This window comes from Neomonachus schauinslandi, chromosome 10 (assembly GCF_002201575.2).
Source record: "Neomonachus schauinslandi chromosome 10, ASM220157v2, whole genome shotgun sequence".
Lineage (NCBI taxonomy): Eukaryota > Metazoa > Chordata > Mammalia > Carnivora > Phocidae > Neomonachus > Neomonachus schauinslandi.
Genome location: NC_058412.1, coordinates 66,333,861 through 66,355,575, shown reverse-complemented (window position 1 = coordinate 66,355,575; position 21,715 = coordinate 66,333,861). Strand labels below are relative to the sequence as shown.

At 36.5% G+C, this 21,715-nt stretch overlaps 1 protein-coding gene across 1 annotated transcript in view; it reads right to left on the bottom strand.

Annotated features, from left to right (window-relative positions):
* Positions 1-21,715, bottom strand: part of ASB3 (ankyrin repeat and SOCS box containing 3) — a 79,660-nt gene that overhangs the window by 38,345 nt on the left and 19,600 nt on the right. Inside the window, exons 3-5 of the mRNA XM_021701281.2 lie at positions 4,807-4,919; positions 4,082-4,217; positions 549-726 (exon numbers count right to left, since the gene is read on the bottom strand). Coding sequence (XP_021556956.1) covers positions 549-726; positions 4,082-4,217; positions 4,807-4,919 — 427 coding nt within the window. The remainder of the gene's footprint in view (positions 1-548; positions 727-4,081; positions 4,218-4,806; positions 4,920-21,715) is intronic.

The window sequence follows — 21,715 nt, the reverse complement described above, 5'->3', positions numbered from 1 at the left end:
AATATTTCATAAGAACTTTTGGCTAAGGAAGAAGAGTAACAAGCAGAGAAAAGTACCAAGCTGGACTTGAGATTAGATAAAGAGAAGTCTAGTCAAAGGGTTCAAGACGGGGAGAACTACCCAGCCCACACAAAAGAAAGACTCGACCCAAAAGGAGTCACAAATTTAAAAGCTTTCTGGGGTCAGGGAGGTATCATAAATAAGTTGAATAAGGTCATCAGATCGCTAACTAAAGACACCTGGGATAAAACCAGAGCAGAGCAGAAGAGCATGGCCACAACTTGAGAAATCAGAGGAAAGACTTAAACACCCTGAGGATGCCCCAGAATTCTGTCTCTAGCCACTCTGCTCACACGAGGAAAGTGCAAGACTAAGAGGAACTCAGGATGGCACGGGACAGATATGGGAATGGATCTAGTCATATAGTAGGTTGGCAAAGAAGGGAATACCAAGGATTCTGCCTAGAGATGAAGGGTCTGGCCCAGAAGATTTATTCCTTATTACTTTTTGATTATGAGACTATTTTTATTTTCTGTTTTAATACTTACTTTGTATGGCCCATTTGTGCAGCTGCATGAATAGGTAACTGCCAAGTGTCCTCATTACAGTAAAGATCAGGATCTGCCCCACTGGATAACAAAAGCTCCACACATTCTGTGTGGCCCTCTTGAGCAGCAATGAACAAGGGAGTAGCTTTGTCCAATGCTTGACAATTGACATTTGCACCTAATACAAAATACAACATTTAACAGACAATCCTAATTTATGGGGGGGGAAAAAAGGTGATGATTAACATAAATTTCAAAACAGCTGTCTTAAAAGGGCTTTATAGTACAATAGTTTTTCCAACCCCAGTGGATATTGTCGTATAAACATACTGATTTTCCCCATTTGTTGGTAATCATTTAAATTGTTTCCGCTTTTATGTTAACAAGGAAACAAGTGATTAGTACTTTAGAATTCATTTTTAAGCTAAAACAAAAATCTTATTCAATGAAGGATTCATTTCATTCCAATCTGTCCTCTAGCAAGCACTCTGTGGGCCCAATAAGTAATCACTGAAAAATGAAAAATGCAAACCAACAAATATGGAATGTCTGATTATTACAGAAAAATATAAGAAAAACCTAAATCATAAGAATTTATAGATGCCATTAATCAATTCAGGCTGAGATTTATGAAAAAAAAACTAGGGATGCCTGGGTGGCTCGGTCTGTTAAGTGTCTGCCTTCAGCTCAGGTCATGATCTCAGCGCCCTGGGATCGAGTTCTTCATTGGGCTCCTTGTTCAGTGGTGACTGGTTCTCCCTCTGTCTGCCGCTCCCCCTGCTTGCGCTCACTCTCTCTCTCTCTGACAAATAAATAAATAAAATCTTTTAAAAAAAAAAAGCTAATGTTGACCATACTCTTCATTAAGTCCCTTTTCTTCATGACCCCACTGCACGATAAAACCTTATAATGAAAGGGAAAATGTCTATTTAAATGGGTTTCTGAGCTGATTTTTTTTAAAGAACAAAAACTAATCAATTATTTAAATGCCAGCGCATCAAGATGTAAAGAAGCGGAAAGTGACCTCACTTTTTGTGAAGGTTTTAAAATATCCCCCAATTTTTCTCATTGACAAATAGTGTGTTAAGTATGCTAAGTATGGTGTTACTACATGACTGTAAGAATTTTTAAATTTCTGGAATATGTCTCAGTGGAAAAGTCATCTTCATCACAAGGAAAAAAAACTACCTCTTTGAAAGGATGTTCCATAAATGCACCTGGAATAAACCATAGCCCCGACTTAGGCAAAAACTAAGCAAAACACAAATAGTAAGTTAATAGTAAGGGTGCATGGAACTTCAGAAACTCCAACTGGACACTAAACACATCCAGGCAAGTAGAATGTTCTTGACTTATACAAGGATGCTTCATCTACAGTCAGCCTCAGAAAGAAGGGAACACTAATCACTGAGAAAAGACTAAGTCAAGAAAAGAAATCTACTTAACTTTCCTTTTTAAGCAGTATTTCATTTTGATTGATAATTTCAAAGTATCAAAAAGAATAAGGAACCAGGCCCCATAAAATTACAGGTAGAGAAATCAGAAAAATGACAAGATAATTCACTGAAAGGAAAATCATTTTAATAAGTTAGAAACATATATAGCTACATTATAAACATAGCTACATACCTTTCCAATTTGCTGTTCATAACTTCAGAGAGGAGAGGGGAAAAAAGGAACAAAGCAAAACAAAACAGGTGCCTAGCATTTAAGAACAAAGCAAAACAAAACAGGTGCCTAGCATTCTGGGAGACTAGTCATGAGGAAATAGTCATTAAGGTGCAGTTTAATCCATTTTATTCTTTTTTTTTAAAGATTTTATTTATTTGACAGAGAGAGAGCACAGGTAGGCAGAGCGGCAGGCAGAGGGAGAGGGAGAAGCAGGCTCCCCACCAAGCAAGGAGCCTGACGCAGGGCTCAATCCCAGAACCCTGGGATCATGACATGAGCCAAAGGCAGACACATAACCGACTGAGCCACCCAGGCGGCCCCATAACCCATTTTACTCTAAATATTAGTTACACACTAATAACTGGAACTTACAGGACTGGAAGCCATAAGATGAATTAGGACAGCCTCAGGAAGGTACAACATAAAAGAGCAAGAGAGGTCATACATGAGAAGACCTGCTTCGAAGCCCTGATTCTGCCAGTAAATATTTTCTAGACCTTTGGCAAGGCACTTAAACACTCAGGGCCTGGGATTCTCAATCTAAAAAAATACATGTTTAAATAAGTGATTTTGGAGATTTCCTCTCAACTCTAAGATTTACAGACTCAATATTTGTAACAGATATCTTAATTTGGCACTTAGTATTTTCTTTGCTACATACTTCAACTTGAGCATTTGAAGGTTTGTAAGGAGAAAGCAGAAATAAGAAAATATATCCTTTGCTGTCTAAATAAACTTTGTTTTGTATACTTGGAGGTAACTTTTTTTTTTTAAGTAGGCTCCACATCTGCAACACCTATCTTGGGCTCATGACCCTGAGATCAAGACGTGAGCTGAGATCAAGTCAAGACGCTTAACCAACTGAGTCACCCAGGTGCCTCCTGGAGGTAATTTATTAAAAACCTAAGTATTATAGACATACATAAAAAGCCTAGGTATTTAAAAAAATTTTTTTTTTTTTTACCTGGTGGCAATCTGATATATTTCCCTTTGGCTCTTAACTATCCATGCTTCATCAGGTTAGTAGTGTGAGTCCATACACAGTGTTTGGAGGAATTTAAAAGCCCTTATATAACAAGCATTTCTGGTCACAGAAATGTCACACAGCATAAGAATGTCACCTCAACACCATCTTCTCCAGAAATGCTGAATGTATAATAATTGTCACAGAGAAACCTTTAGCAGGTTTATGTTGCTATTAACATAATAAAGTGTAAACATGCTTTCAAATAAACCCATTTAAATAATCACACAAGGGTGCCTGGGTGGCTCAGTTGGGACTGCCTTCAGCTCAGGTCATGATCCTGGAGTCCCGGGATCGAGTCCCGCATCGGGCTCCCTGCTCAGCGGGGAGTCTGCTTCTCCCTCTGACTCTCCCCCCTCTCATGTGCTCTCTCTCTCATTCTCTCTCTCAAATAAATAAATAAAATCTTTTTTAAAAATAAATAAATAAATAATCACACAATTTATCAAAACATACAACTTAAAGGCTTAATATACAAAATAGCTATCTAATAAATTAATTAAGCTTATATAGTCTCTTGCCCTAGAAAGTTGGAACTGCTCAGGTCCCCATAAGCAAGAACAGACCCGTCATTCAACTTGCCAATAAAACTGCTTTAGTGATAGATCATTATGTTCCTCTTCAGATAAATTAGTAGCTGTGCATCACACTACGTTAGTAATAGACAGTTAGTAACCAGGCTTATAAATCAACTTGCATGTACTCTTATTTACCACTAACATAAAACCATAAATTTCACAACCTGATTTATATCTGGTCAAGAATTATACTTCCTAGGAAGATAACAAAGTTAAAACTCAAGATCTTAACAGTGCAAAGGCTAATGGATTAATCTTACCTGATGAAATAAGTATGTTCAAGCTTTCTAGCTTGCCATACTGAGCAGCCACAAATAAAGGTGTGATTCCAAAGTCATCCTGGCATTCCTTGTTTGCCCCTTTTTTAAGAAGCAATTTTATGATCTCAGCATTTTCCTAAAGCACAGATTCACATTTTAAATAGGAGAAAACAAAGAGAATAGAAGGTATCTCTTTTCTTATTGTTGTATTTTGGGGTTTTTTCAACCTCACTAAAGGAAAACTTTTTAAAGTGTACTGTTCAATGAGAAGGAAGTATTAAACAATCAGATTATTCTATACCTTTAGCTAGCCCATTAAACATAAACAGATGAAACACTGATCTCTAAGAATCATAATCCTTTTAAAGCCTGCAAACTAGTTTGCTAGCCCAAGCACTAAGGAGTTACCAGTTTCTAAACACACTGCTATAAATAAAATAAGCCATTGCTCCTTATCAATTCATATCCCAAATATTCTGATGGTCTCTTAACTCTGCTATCAACATATGAAAAACTTAGATAAACCCTGAAGCCCAAAGCTGCTGGAACTACCAGAGCAGCTGGCTTATTCAGAATGATCATTAGCATTTAGACTGCCTTCTCTGTACTGCACTAACCATCATAAATCACAGGCAAGTAGGAAGCAAAAACTGTATAGAACTGTCATTTTAAAAGGGTAAAACACATAATTTACATGGAAATGAAATAATAAATTCAGAGGTTACCTGAAAAGTAGCCTGGTGCAAAGCGTTCCATCCACACATAGAATGGGATCCATTAACATTTGCTCCATGTCGAAGCAACAGCCTTAACACATCTATCTGTCCATTTTCAACAGCTGCAATACAGTAGTCAAAACAATTATTGTCAGTACAAAGGCATGTTTGCAGGAATGGACACTTTGGAGATGTTCTCATCACTTATTCACCCTGGAACTCACAATGCTCTGATCATTCCTATCAAGAAATCAAAACACATATTCCCTATGCAATCCCAAAACATTCATCACAATTGTCTTAGCCCAGACCTATTAACATATACTATCCTATCTGTTCAAAATTATTTTCAATCCTATTCAAAAGATACAGACGAAATGGAAACAAGAGGCAAACATTTATTCCCTCTGCTAATGAAGACAATGTTTCTGTGGTGTTAAAAATGCAATTGGGAGAGAGACAAGTCTGAATAAGTCAGAAGAAACAGCACCAGGCTGAAGAAACAGTCTCGAAAGGATTGAAAGGTTTCTATTATTACCATCTGACCACAAATGACAATAGTCACTGACAACCCAAAAAAGCAACACTGCAAGTTTTGCATCGTAGATATTTTCTGCCATCATAGACAACAATCATTGTTAAAATGATGTTTTTGTATCAATCAATGAAAATATGGTAAAACTCTGCTTATTTGAAAAGGAGACTCCAGGTAACCTAAAGGGTATTATTAAAGAACTGCATATGACTTAACTACAGTAACTGAAACTAACAGCTCCCAAGATGCTGCTAACATAGATCCTTTAAAGAAGAGTTCGCATGCCCGTAGATACCTAAAAATCCCTTACCCTTTTTACGAATTTCACCAAATTATTCTACTTTCTTTTACGTATCTAATTTAACATGAGCCCAAGATAGGTGTCGCCTGATGTCAGGTAAATATAACGATTGTAAATCCTACTTTGTGAGGAAGAACATAAGTATGATGTTACTAAGTTGATACAACACACAAGTGGGACCAAACTTCCCAGAATGTTATCTACCACAAAATTGTGCATTGAAGGTGGCACTGGTTCTGGAGGAGTTAATGAAAAAAAACGGAACATGAGAACAAAGGTATATAGTACTTACTGAAGTAAATACACACACAAATACACCATTAGCAAATCAGGTACACTGTGAATGATGTAGGTGTGAGGTTACTGTGATGACTTTTGGAATTATAAGTTTGGGGAAATATCAGTTATCTATTAGAAAGAGGACAGATGTGTATAAGAAGGTCTGACTTCATGTGCTTGGTAATGAGAAAAGAGGTTTGAAAAACAAGTATTTTTTATTTTATTTATTTTATATATTTATTCCTTCTACTATAGTTGCAGGTAGGAAGTGAAAATCAACAACTCTCAGTCAAAAATTAGAAAGGCACTAGACTTTTAAATGAAGGGCCACACATGAAAAATGCTAGCATACATAAAACAATAGGAAAGATAAAATATTTAGAAGTAGAAAACAAGAAATGATACATGTACTTATTATCAAAGATAAATGTCACTGATATTCTATTAATTTTGTATATTGAATTTATACCAAAGCTTAGTTCCCCCATAAGGACTGTCAGAAGTTCTATAGTCAAGAATTCTCTTATTCAGGGAGGTTTCAGAAATGTGGTGGTTTAGAAACCACCACGGTTGAGATAACACCGCTGTAATAGAAGTTTAACATATCTTATTTCTAAGTTAACGTTCAAGGGCATTTTACCAAAGAAAAAAACAACAGCTTTTCAAGCTATTTTTTCTATAATCAATTTAAAATCAATCTAATTTTGGGTGGAGGTCATAAGAGAAAAGGAAGAAAATCTGTTTCATATCAAATTCATACATCATTATCAGTGATTGCTGGCAAAAATCATTCTATAGCCAGACCCTGAGTTGAAGATTATCAGGCTGTCAGCAGTGATATCTGAAGCAGGGTAAAGATGTTTGTTTTTCATGAGTTAGGCTGACCTTATAAAAATGAAAGTCGAAAAAATTTGTTTTGATTATTAAATACACTATAGTAGAGAGACAGAAAAATTGTTTTTAACATCATAAATACATTAAGATATATGATATCTGCATCTCTAGTGAAAACATTTCCCAATGGCAAAACAGTGAAACCAATACATGAGCAGATAAACAGCATTTTTATAGCTCTCACTAATTATTTAAATATAAAGCAAATTTAATGGTTAATAATTAAGAAACAATGGTTCAGAAAAGTGTACTTAGAGCTTACATCTACTACCAAAAGCCTCTCCTTTGGAAAAGGTGGATTAATTTATTTTTCCTTATATAACAAGTTACCAAATTGAGGAGGTAGGGTGCTGTATGATATGAATATGTGTTATGCTTCAATACAAGTTTATTTTAAAAAAAGAGAAAAGAACCAGACTTGAACTTCCTGTTTACTGGCCTCTTAATCCACTAAGAAAGTATGCTCCTTGAGGAAAGAAACTGTGCCTCCTTCTGCGTGTATGCTTTGTACCAAATGCAGACAGAAGACAGGAAATAAATAAACGTTGTCTGGATGAATGGGAAAAAAAAAAACGTCTAAAAAGAAGTAAAATTTTCACTTTTTAAGAACACATCCCCTTTCCAAACTAAAAAGGCTTCAGAATTAGACTTCTGGATAGGACGACATAACTAGAACTAAACTAGCCTTCCCACCATCAATTATTGCACAAGTGAACAAATATGTAAGGCAACTTTTTCTGGCATTAAATAGGCGGAACATTGTGATTCCCGAGAGAAGGGAAACACATGAGGTAAGCCCCGTGACTACCTCAGCTCTCTGCCAGGCAACATTTATTAATTATGGTGCTTTGAGCTAAAGTCCAAGCAGGGCAAGGGTAAGGTTGAGGAAAAGGTACTCCAAGAAAGGAAACAGCCCAAGCAGAGGATAGCAGTCCACTAAGGAAGCAGAGATTAGAGTTTAAGTAGTTGGCATCTGTGGTGGAAGGCCCCAGAGAAAAGAGATCTGTGCAGAGAGGTCCTGGTGTGGAAGTTCTCTAAGAATCCTTGCCTGAGTCTGGGCTGCACATGCCAAAGGCAAGACGAAGCTTACTGGAGAACTGCTAAAGGATTAAGAATGGAATAAGGGGAGCCTAGGTGGCTCAGTCTTCAAGTTAAGCGTCTGCCTTTGGCTCAGGTCATGATCCCAGAGTCCTGGGATCGAGCCCCATCAGGCTCCCTGCTTGACAGGGAGCCTGCTTCTCCCTCTTCCCCGCTTGTACTCTCTCTCACTCTCTCTCTCAAATAAATAAATAAAAACTTAAAAGAAAAAAAAAAGAATGGAACAGAGATAACTAGAGGTCAAACAGTGCTGAGGACAATGGAAATCCTAGGAGTTCTGGTCAGTCACAGGGGTGAAACAATAAGATACCTCATTAACACTTTGGGCATCCAGCTAAAATACCCAAAAGACCAAGCCCTGGCAGTAAAAACTGTATCTGAGAGTAACATCTACTCTAGATCTGCTCTAATGAAGCCTAAAATAAGCCCTGCAAGATGGGGAAGGGGGCAGAGGTTGGGAGGTGAGAGTCCTGCCAAATTAGACACACTCGGGAAACACCTTAAGCTCTCCACAGATACAGTCTAACAAAGCATAAGACCAAACCTAAACAAGCTGTAGGTGATATGTCAGTAAATGAATTATTAGAAAAAAAAAAAAAAACATATCAACATTTCTCATATGAAGATAACAGAACTCAAATCTTTCTAACATACTATCCACCATGTCCAGTATACAAGTCAGAAAGCAGTCACCAGAAACTGACCCCAAGATGGCCCAGATGTTGGAATTAACAGATGAAATAAAGCAACTAGTATAAACATGTTTTAAAAATTTAAGGGAAATATGTTCAAAGACTTTACTTTTAAAATATATGGTATATAGAAAGGTATACACAGAGAATCTCAGCAGAAAACTGAAATCATTAAGAAAAAAAAAAAAGAAAGAAATTCCAGAACTGAAAAAAAGAAATGGATGGGCTTTTAAAAGAAGATTAGAGAAAGGAGAAGAGTCAGTGAACTTGAAGACATCAATATAAATCATCCAGGGGCGGCTGGGTGGCTCAGTCGTTAAGCGTCTGCCTTCAGCTCAGGTCATGATCCCAGGACCCTGGGATCGAGCCCTGCATCAGGCTCCCTGCTCAGCAGGAGGCCTGCTTCTCCCTCTTCCACCCCTCTGCTTGTGTTCCCTCTCTCGCTGTGTCTCTCTCTGTCAAATAAATAAATAAATAAATCTTTAAAAATATATATATATAAATCATCCAATCTAAAGAACTGAGAGAGCGGGGCGCCTGGCTGGCTTAGTCAGAAGAGTATGCAACTCTGGATCTTGGGGTGGTGAGTCTGAGCCTCACGTTGGGTACAGCAATTACTTAAATAAATAAAACTTTGAAAAAAACAAAGAAAGAACTGAGAGGAAAAAAGACTGCAGGAAAATTAACTGTGCATCAGGAACCTGTGGGTCAACCTCAGATAGTCCAATATACATGTAACTGAAAGTCCCAAAGGAGAAGAGAGTAAGAATGGGACAGAGAAAAATATATTTCAAGAAATAATGGCTGAAATTTTCCAAAATTTGATTTAAAAAACATAAAGAAAAGCCACATTGACTTACAGATCCCAGAAAATCAGCAAACCACAGTGCTTTAGAAGAAGTCACTATACTTCTTATGATTTCACATTATATGTAAATTAAGGATGATTATATGAACATACCTGACAGTTCCATGGAAGAATTCCCATTATTATAGAAGGGGCTACAAACAACAAGCCACTGAAATCAACTTAACAGCTTAATAGTTTAATTTTTTTTCAGGGCTCCCACTTGCACTTAAAATCTACCATTTCATCATATCCTTCAAGACTCTGTGATAATAAATTAATTAATCCAGCCATTCAACAGTACCAGGGACTGTACCAAGCACAAGGGTTATATAGCAGTCAACTCAAGAGACAAGGTATTTGCCTTCACGGAACTTCCCTTTTAGTCAGAGAGATGGATAATAAACAAACACAGATAAATAAAATAAGTTCTCATGAAAATACTGTGAAAGAAATTAACAGAGTAAAATAATAGACAGTGACTGGGGATGAGTGTGCTACTTTAGAAAAGGAGATAGAGGTCATCTTTGAAACAAAGACAGCTAGCTGAAGAGAGAAATGAAAGATAAAAAGCAGTAAGTCACACAAAGAGATTGAGGAGGAGTAGTCCAAGCAGGAAACAGGAGTGTAAAGGCCATGAGGGAGCCAAGAGCTGGGTATGTTTGAGCAACAGCAAGATGGCCCCTATGGCTTAAGTGTAAGTCAGGGAGAGGAAATAAGGCCAAAGAGGTCTCAGGAAGAAGCCGTATTTTGTATGGCATAGTCAGAAGTTTTAATTAATTGGTTGACTGATTTGTTTGTTCATTTATTTATATTCAAGGAAAAAATTTTCAGCTGGAGCATCAATGGAAAACAGCTCTCTCTTCAGACTCACCTTGTGAGCCTCTCCCCCCTCACTTTCCTGTGTTCTAGCCACACTCCTTTTGCCTTATTTCAATGGTTCATTCCATACTTTCAGAATGCAACAACTAAGAAAAATTTTCACTGACCAAGCCCAACTAAAGCAGGTCCCCCTATTACTTTCTATCATATCATAATGTCCCATTCCTCTCTATCACTTATTAATAGATTGCAATTATAATTCACATGTATACTTTTTCATTATAAATTCCCCACCAGATTATAAACCTCACTCACTACTATATATCCCCAGCACTTAGTAAAGTGCCTGACTTTTAAAGCCACTCAGTAAATATAAGCTAGATGACAGAAAACAGAAGAGGATTTATACTGACTGGTCACTTCAAACATTAAACACACCATCACAAATACTAAAAGAATAGAAATGAGCAGAGGGGAAAAAACGACTTGAGATTAACACTAAGCAGGATTCTCAAATTGACTAATCAGATCTTTGCTATTACACAGGAAAGATAAACCCACACATGATTGATGTTAAAATGGAAACAATAAGATTCAAGTAATAAAATCTAGAGAAGTATTTATTTGGAACTTATAAATTAAATGAGATATTCACATAATGAGTTCTTTTACTGCTATAATCAAAATTTAAACAATAACTTATAAACACATAAAAAGATCAACATCATTAATCATGAGTGAAATGCAAATCAGAACCATGAGATGCCACTTCACACCCATTAGGATGGCTATAATCAAAACGATGGACAAGTATTGACAAGGATATGGAGAAACTGAAACCATCATCCATTGCTGGTAGGAATGTAAAATGGTACAGCCACTTTATAAGTCCAGCAGTTCCTCAAAAACATAAACATAGGGTTATCACATGATCCAGCTATTCCACTCCTTGAAATTTCCACAGAACAAACCAGAAAACATATATCCATACAAAAACTTTTACACAAATGATTTTGGCAGGATTATTCGTAATAGTCAAGAAGTAGAAACAACCCAAATGTTCATCAATTGAAGAATGGATAAACAAAAGGTGGTACAACCACACTACTGAATATTATTCAGCCATAAAAAGGAATAAAGTACTGATATATGCTACAACATGAACCTTAAAAACTTTATGCTAAATGAAAAAAGCCAGACATAAAAGGCCACATATTGTGTGATTATAGGAAATGTCGAGAATAAGCAATTCCATAGACACAATGGAGTTTCATAGTTGCCAGGGGCTAGGGGGAAGGAGCGGGGAGTGACTGTTACCACATACAGGGGCTCCTGTAACTGATGGTGTCTTTACGTTTTGTACTATCTTTCCGCCTATCTCTCTTTCAAGTCACAAGTGTTTCTATCAACATATTTCTTTTAAAACTTCGTGGATCTTCTGGGAATCTTCTTAGGGTTCTCTTTAATAGACAAAAACCACACTCACAAAGCTCTTTGAGATAAGCCCTTCTCTGCCCTGGGCTTCTGCTGAGGAGCAACACCCCAAGTTTCTTAAAGCCCCACTATTTGAGTGTACCTATAAATCACACCCTAAAATCTTTAGAGGACCTTTCATCTGCCTGAATACTTCTATGGCACCACCTTTATCACACACAGATTTTAACAAAGTACTTTACAATCATATAGAAGACTTCACTTTGATACCATGTTTCCCTGGTGGTGCCCTGGATTTGGTATTTGCTTGTAAATCTTAATGTAAGTCTTCTTAGTTTAAGCCTTTTGCTCTTAGTGGAGGCTGAGAACTTTCAAAACTATGAAGTCCAGGGGCGCCTGGGTGGCTCAGTTGGTTGAGCGACTGCCTTCGGCTCAGGTCATGATCCTGGAGTCCCGGGATCGAGTCCCGTGTCGGGCTCCCTGCTCAGCGGGGAGTCTGCTTCTCCCTCTGACCCTCCCCCATCTCATGCTCTCTCTCTCTCTCTCTCTCACATTCTCTCTCTCAAATAAATAAATAAATAAAATCTTTAAAAAAAAAACTATGAAGTCCAGGCTCTTTTGTGTTTTAAAGTCTTTCTTTTAGTTGACCTCTCTTCTCTCACTTTTTTTCTCAAAGTGTTTTCTGGCTTACTCCACTGGAAAATCATCACCTTGAATATAGTTACCAGAACCCTTTGGCCCATCAGCATTAATTAAAATATGAACCATGGGACAGTGCGGGGCGGGGGCGGTGCACACTGATGGAACTTGTTAAGAGTGGTAAGACGTGTTAGATTAACTGATTAGCAGTTTCTAAAGGAAAAATAAATTTAGATCCAAACTTTTCACCACACAATAATCAAAAAATAAAAATTTAAAAAACCAGAATTGCACATTTATCAGATTTTAGTAGAAAAACATTCTAGGGCGCCTGGGTGGCTCAGTCGTTAAGCGTCTGCCTTCGGCTCAGGTCATGATCCCAGGGTCCTGGGATCGAGCCCCACATCAGGCTCCCTGCTCTGCGGGAAGCCTGCTTCTCCCTCTCCCATTCCCCCTGCTTGTATTCCCTCTCTCGCTGTGTCTCTCTGTGTCAAATAAATAAATAAAATCTTTAAAAAAAAAAAAAAACATTCTAAATCTTAATGCCATAGATACAATCACAAAGTAAAAGATAAAAGGATTTCAACAGATATATATACAATAGAATTGAAAAAGTAGTGAGGAAACAAGTGCTCAGGGAAATAATAATTTTCACCAAACATAAAAACGAGCTTAATAATATAAAGAATTCATAAAAATCAGTAAGGAAAACATGAAGACTCTTATAGATGAGTGACATGAATAAATTTATAAAAAAATAAAGTATAAGAAATAAACAGATATGGGAAAACATATAAACATGGTAATATTTCTTAAATTAGCAAATACGTTATGCAAATGGTGTCCTTGTGATGATTTACCAACTTTTCAGTGATTTAATAAGGTTAATATGAAAGTGTAATAAAATGTTTATTTTTTATTTACTAATCCTTCAATGAAAATTTGTTGTGTGGAAAAATTTCAGTTATTTTTTTTCAAACATGAAGTGACTAGTAATAAAAAGTCTAAATGTCTAATATTATGATATAATACCTTCAGTAGACTAAAATAATATCTAAAACTATAACTGTTAAGACAGTATTGAAATGTAAAAAAAAATGCTTACAGCAGATTAAGTGAAAAAATGTAAATTGGATATATGTATGATGCATTATATAAAATGTGAAGTACTTCTTTAAAATTATAAAATATCTACATGAATTTCTGTATAAACTACATAAAATACCTACCCATAAGGAATTGCAGGGAATTCTTGAAGATACAAATGTGTAGGATAAGGGACAATTTTTTTTCTTCTTAAAATCTGCTATTGTTTACACAATAAAAAAAATAGAAAAAAATGAAATTTGTGATATCTATGCTGTTAATACAGACACCTCCTTTTCAGCATATATCTACTAGTCTGTCTCACTATTAACAATTTTTCCAAATAGATATCATATTTCAAAAATTTGTACAGTAGTATTTTGGAGATTGGCTTATTCCAAAGTCTACAAATTTTTCATCACAAGACAATACTTCTGCTGTTGGCCACAATCTTCAAGCTCACTTTAACATCTGCCTTTAAACAGAATTTCAGCCCAAAGAACAATTCAAAATTACATTTAAATACCATAAGACAGAAATTCCTATATAATACCTTTGTGAGAACTCACTCTTTTTACAGCATTTCCCTATAATAAGATTTCAGATCCTGTGTTACAACCTAGAGTATAGAAGCATATAGAGAAGCCTACGGAATTAGTGAAGCAACACTGTAGGGGCAGACAGATGATTCAAATGTCTGGAACACAGTCCTGCTTCCTCATTATGATCAAAGAGATCTGCTGTGTGCAGAAAAAAAACCAGACCTCTGAAGTCATCTTTCAGGGGACAAAAAAAGTATGTTTTTATCTATCCATTAGTTTGAGTTCTATAAACAACAAATAAATATATTCTACTGAGGGTCACAAACTGAACAGCTTATCAGTTAGATTCTATTTTATTTGGTCCACACAGTGTTATTTGGTTTTGTTCATTTGTTTTGTTTTATAGTTGAGGCAACATTCAGAAATTGGGAATTTTCACATTAAAAAAATATATATATCCATATTCGAAGTACCTTGCAATCTGGCAACACTGGGCCGGAGCAAGCAGTGGCTGTCCCTTCACACTGGGTTTCACTTTCCTCAATAGTCCCTAACATTCTCTAGGCCTCAGCACTTATAATCCACCTGCTGGCCCCAGTAAGCCTCACTGTCCGATTTATTTTCTCCAGAATAATTACCTATGACCAATTTTATTGGTTTAAATAAACATGTTTACCTTTCGTTCTCCACAACTATATTGATCCTGTCAACCAACCTTACAAACATACACACTATTTTCCCAACCCAAAAAAAGGAGTCCAAAGTCCATAATCCTCTTTCCATGGTCACTACCTGTACAAACAGCCATTCATTTGCCAGATTTTCCTCTACTCCAAAAACACAACTGGGCCTGCAGGCAGAAGCTGTTAACACAGAACCTGTATGCTCTTTCGTGTCCTCCTATTTCCTGTCCAAGTTTTCAATGACTCTAAAGACGTTTCCTTAGACTGTTTAATTAGTATCATTTGTTCATTTTCTCATGTCTCAGTAAGAGTAGGCTGCAGCTACTGACAATGACAAATCTTTAAAGACTTAAATTCCAAGACAACAAACTGCATACTTTCTGCCTGGCCATATTGGGGCTACATACAGTCACTGACTTCACACTCAACAGTCACCAACGACTGTTGGTTCCTCCCAATCCAACAACAACAAAAAAAACCCTTACACTCATCAGTGTTTACAGATTTTCTGTACTTTTCCATGATCTAATCCCAGCAAAGTCTTGATTGGAAATTAATTTCTATTCACCTAAATTTGGAAAAGAATTTATAATTTAAGTGTATGTGTTTATTGTCATTGCCAGTCATATCCTAGAAGCCTATTAACATGTTTTACTGCAAAATACTTCAGCAATCAGGACGCCTGGGTGGCTCAGTCATTAAGCGGCTGCCTTCGGCTCGGGTCATGATCCCAGGGTCCTGGGATCAGGTCCTGCATCGGGCTCCCTGCTGAGTGGGGGGCCTGCTTCTCCCTCTGACTGCCACTCCCCTTGCTTGTGCTCTCATTCTCTCTCTCTCTCTGTTAAATAAATAAATAAATAATCTTTAAAAAAAAATACTTCAGCAACCTAATCATTATGGCAAGGCTGAAGAATTATTTAGTTTTGAAGGAATATTATTAATAAACCATGCCTACATATTTGTATGTAGTATAGGCACTAAACTAAAATTTATTTCTTTTCCTCAATAAGGTGGTAATACCAACTTCCTTTGATTTAGAAGCATTTCCATAATTGAAGTGATTCTGAGCAGAGAAACAGTGATTTGTGGATATCATCAAATAAAACTAATTTCTATGTGATACTAGGACAGCCATATACGTGAAAAGTATCCTATAAGATATTTTGAAGAAGAGGGACGCCTGGGTGGCTCAGTCGGTTAAGCGTCTGCCTTCAGCTCAGGTCATGATCCCAGGGTCCTGGGATCGAGTCCCGCATCGGGCTCCCTGCTCCGCGGGGAGCCTGCTTCTCCCTCTGCCTCTGCCTCTCTCTCTATCTCTCATGAATAAATAAATAAAAATCTTTAAAAAAAAAGATATTTTGAAGAAGAGAAGAGGAAGAAAGGAAGGAGGAAGAGAAAGAAACTACTTCATGGGTGCAAATAACTAGGACCAGACATTTCAGCAGCATGGAACTATAAGTCCCCTTTTATTCTTGTGGTATCATACTCAGTATGTACCAACATCATAATATCTCTCAATCAGAATCTTCAAGTAACATGTGCTCACATGAGCATCAGTAACAATCTGTGCACAAGATGCTGTCTGGAGAACAAGGAAAATTAAGTCAACTCTTGCAAATATATAACATTCTTTTAGATTTATTTTATTTTTATTTATTTATTCATGAGAAACAGAAAGAGGGACAGAGGGAGAGAGGCAGGCTCCATGCTCCAATACGGGACTCGATCCCAGGACCCCGGATCACGACCTGAGCCGAAGGCAGACGCTTAACCAACTGAGCCACCCAGGCGCGCTATAACATTCTTTTAAAACACCATTAGCATTCTTGGAAGATGCTTAAGATTGTTAACTATTCATCCGTCCAAGACTTTGTCCTAAAATCAATGAACAGGTAACAAACATTACATGAGGTAGAAATGATGAAACACTGTACTAAAAATAAAATAAAGGACAAATAAACTAATTACAATTCAGAGACCTTAACTGGATCCTGATTTCAACAATCTGAAAAATACACATAATCATATATATGACAATCAGGGAAATTCTAACACCAATTGGATGTTTGTTGATACTGATGAATTACTGTTACCTTTAAGAGCAATAATAGCATTGTGATAGTTTTTTAAAGAAACATATTTATCCTTTGCAGATACATACACAAATATTTATGTGTTAAATTATATGATGAATGGGGTTTTCCCTCAAAATAATGAAGTGGAGACAGTGAGTAGAGCTATAAATGAAACAAGATTTGCCCTAAGTTGAAAACTACTGAAGTTCAGTGTTAGGTACATGGCAACTTATTTCATTTATCTTTATATTTAAGAATGCCACAAATTTAAGAGAATTTCAAATGGGAATTCCAAAAACATTTTGCATATCTGAAATATTCTTAATGTGTATAAATGTGAATTTTTAAAAACATATCAGAATAAAAATTTAACTGAACATTCTTACTTAATAATATAATTTAAAGTTATATTTTACATATTAATTAAAAATTCTTTAAAACCTAAAGAAACAGAGAGGGAGAAGGGACAAGAAAGTAGATAATCTACAGCAGAATAATAACAGTAATTAGGACTGACCTCACCTTCATAATACTTTGTGCCTCTTACAGCACTTACTAAAGTGTGCCTTGAATTGTTATTTTAATAACCCCAATTAGATGGTAAACCCTTGATAGTAGGAACTAAGCCTAACAAAGAAGACAGAACCCTGATCATCACCTAATCAATTGAGGACAACGAGGAAAATTCTGCTGCAACTTCTACCATCTCGCTAAAGCAAAGCTGACTGGCTAAACTGGTGATTCTCTACTCCTTCCCTTTCAACATGCTGTGGGACCCACCTAGTACTGCATGCTAGGGCAGAGGAGACAAATGCTTCAAAGACAGAAGAGCACTACTGCTCAGTTAAGGATGTATGATCAGCCAAACTCTCCAATACAGAACCACTAGCCACAAGTAGGTGTTTACATTTAAATTAATTAAAATTATAAATCAAAACCACAATATCACCTCGCACCTGTCAGAATGGTTAAAATCAAAAATACAAGAAACAATAAGGTTGATGAGGATGTGAAGAAAAAGGAACCCTTGTGCACTGTTGGTGGGAATGCAAACTGGTGCAGCCACTGTGGAAGACAGTATAGAGGTTCCTCAAAAAATTTAAAATAGAATTACCATATAATTCAGTAACTCTACTACTGGGTATTTACCCAAAGAATACAAAAACAATAATTCAAAAAGATATATGCGCCCCTGTGTTTATTACAGCATTATTTACAATAGCCAAATTATGGAAGCAACCTAAATGTCCATCGACAGATGAATGCATAAAGATGTGGTATACATGGGCGCCTGGGTGGCTCAGTTGGTTAAGCGACTGCCTTCGGCTCAGATCATGATCCTGGAGTCCCTGGATCGAGTCCCGCATCGGGCTCCCTGCTCAGCAGGGAGTCTGCTTCGTCCTCTGACCCTATCCCCTCTCATGTGTTCTCTCTCTCTCATTCTCTCTCAAATAAATAAATAAAATCTTTAAAAAAAAAAAAAGATGTGGTATACACATATATATAATGGGATATTATTCAGCCCTAAAAAAGAATGAAATCCTGCCATTTGCAACAACATGGATGAATCTAGAGAGTATAATGCTAAGCAAAATAAGTCAGTAGAGAAAGACAAATACCACATGATTTCACTCATATGTGGAATTTAAGAAACAAAACAAATGAACAAAGAGAAAAAAAGAGAGACAAACCAAGAACTCAACTATAAAGAACAAACTAATGGTTACCAGAGGGAAGGTGGGTGCGGGAATGGTTGAAATGGTGAATGGGATTAAGAGTACACTTATCAAGATGAGCACTGAGTCATGTATAGAACTGTTGCATCACTATACTGTACACCAAAACTAATATAATACTGTATACTGGATTTAAAATAAAATTTAAATATTTAAATATTTAAATTAATTAGATTTAATTTATTGAAATTTGAGTACCTCAATCAAACTAGCCACATTTGAAGTGCTCAAGAGCCATACATAGCTAGTGATTATCATACTGGACAGTGTAGATATAGTACATTTCCAAGTTCTATGGGACAGCATTGGTCTAGAGTTTAGAATTTAACTGAATTGGAATTTAATCTAGAATACTAGGCACATCTGTCTGAGATACATGCATGCCTGGCAATGGGGACAGGGAACCAGGCCACCAGTTGTGGCTCCAATGGCTTGGAGTTAAGTGTTCCAGGACAGAAAGGAAATGAGTAATTCTAGAACCTGCAAAAGTACTGTGGTTCCCACAGAGAAAAAGAAAGCAGAATCATAATGATCTGGTATTATACCAGCATTCAACAGAGACCAGAGCTCAAGGATAAAGAGTAAAGATGAATAAAACACCCCACTTTGGAAAGCAGAGCTCAAAATGTCTGGGGCACACGGAGAGATGGGAGAAGGGTTTTCCTCCCTCAACCCAAACAGATATGTACTGTGATTGTCTCTCTAAGACTGCAGCTGAGACAGTAGAAAAGAAAAACCAGAAGCTCTGAGGGAAGGGACACTGCCCCTCTGGCAAGAGGTTATATTATAATGCTGGAGAAGCCTATAAGAGCAAAAGTCTAAGAAAACAAGGATGACAATTTCAATAATTTCTAGGGAGACAGTTTCTCCATTTCCTAAGTTAAAGGGAAAAAGAAGTAATCTGGGAAAGCATCCTGAATAACAAAATATTTTTGAAAAAGAAGAAATCAAGGAACTGAAAACAGTCTTTGACCCATATAAAACTTCTAACCAAAATCAAAATTTAGTTGAGGCATGGAGCATATTAAGTGCCGTCCAAAGCCCCAGATAAAGACTTCCTGAAGGCATGAACTCAACATAGGATTCTCATTTGGGACAAATACGACAAACCTATACATACATGTAAGTAATAAATCTAACTAGGAATAGTAAGTTCTAACTAGGAATAGTAAATAATGATCATCATATAATGCAACATTCATTAAAGAATAGATATTTAAAAGAAGAACTTTTAAAAATGTAATTATCTTACTGAATGTTCTTTTGGGAAAATGCCTAATGTGACCACGTATTCTAGGGAACTACTGTAGACAAGTTCTATACCAAATGCAAATCACAGTGAGCTGAGTTTTACATCTATAAGCTAGAAATATACTCTTTCATTTTAAAGCTCCGATTTTGACAGTAATTCTACTGAGAAACATCACAGTCAGTGAGGCTGAAGTGGACAGTTCAAACACAGGCTGTCCATCTCCTCTTGTTATAGCAGCAGGATGGCAATTTCTGAGAATGTCAGAGATCACCTAAGTGTTCTATTAGTATATTTGATTTATATATGAATTTTTAACTGTATCTATGCTTTTTAAGTTCTACATGTACTCTATTCTCCATTATGCACTTCATTTTTCTATACAATTCAACAATAAAATAATATTTTCATTGTATACCTAATATGTATAAAACTTTTTTTTATACATTTAAAACATTCATAAGTCATTTATCTACTGCAGAATTTCTCTGGTCCTGTGGTTACACTGACATCTGGTGGCACTAGGAAAGAAACTAGACTGCAATGACAAGGGACTTTTCTCTCGCTCTCTCTTTTTTTTTGGCTAATTTATTTGATATGACTTCAGAGTTTATGTTTTTCCAAGGCTTTATACCCAAGATAACAAAACCATTAAAATACTATACTAACTCCAATGACAGCAAACATTAGTTACAATCAGTGACATTCTTGAAGTAATTCACTTTGGTAACATGACTGGGAAGGATGTAGAATTATTTCAACAATGTCACTGGCTAAGTAGGACTGCCCATGGTTATTTATCTCATAATTAAAGTTTATAATCAGAATGGTTATAAAGTAAGACTTTCCCATCAAGGATAAAGGCATCATTGCAAACCATTTTCTCTATATCTTTAGATAGAGTCCCATATTGTGTCTTGGCCATGAATGTTTAGTTTGAAATAGAATACTGTACTGATATTTAGTAAAGTTTTTAAATATTTAGAAAAATTTAGAAAAAGTGTAACTTCGTAATAATAATGAAGTTACACTTCTTTCTTATCAAGTACCTCAGGTCTACCCAATGACTAACAAGCTTAAAGATGTACACTAATGTGAAAAACCATGGCCTCATGAGCAAAATCCATTATGTTAGCAATATAACAAAAAAGTTGTGATCAATACTCTAATCTAATTTTACAGGTTGCCACTGACATGTCTCATGGTTTCTAGTAGAAAGAGAATTCTAGGGGCGCCTGGGTGGCTTAGTCATTAAGCGTCTGCCTTCAGCTCAGGGTCCTGGGATTGAGCCCCGCATCGGGCTCCCTGCTCCATGGGAGGCCTGCTTCTCCCTCTCCCACTCCCCCTGCTCTTCCGCTGTGTCTCTCTCTGTCAAATAAATAAATAAAATCTTTAAAAAGAGAGAGAGAGAGAGAGAATTCTTTTTTTTTTTTAAAAAGGGAGAGAGGGAGAGAGAGAATCCCAAACAGGCTCCACACCCACTGAGGAGCCTGATGTGAGGCTTGATCCCACAACCCCGAGATCATAACCCAAGTCAAAATCAAGAGTTAGACGCCTAACAAACTGAGCCACCCAGGCACCCCCAGAAAGAGAGAATTCTAATGACCAGTTAGACACTGGAGACCATATCCAGAAAAAGACATCTTTCAATCATGAGAAAGTCTTAGACAAAACCCTGAAATTTCACCATCTTATTACATATTATTTTTCCAGATGTCTCCTCAGCAAGAGAATCAAGACCACCATTTGACTCAGCATACCCCTAAATTTATATATTCTAGAGCTATAACAATGAATTCTACCACCTTCTGTAATTATCCATTTCACATTTTTGAAACATTCATATAACAGTATTCTCCTTATAGGAAAACCAGCTCTGTAAGTATGATCTCCATGTTATGGCTTAGAGAAATAAATCATTACACTGAAGAGTCCCTATTAGAGAAAAAGTATATAGCACACTGTCCTTCATCCCAAGGATTCCTATTTAAATAGAAGCAACACTT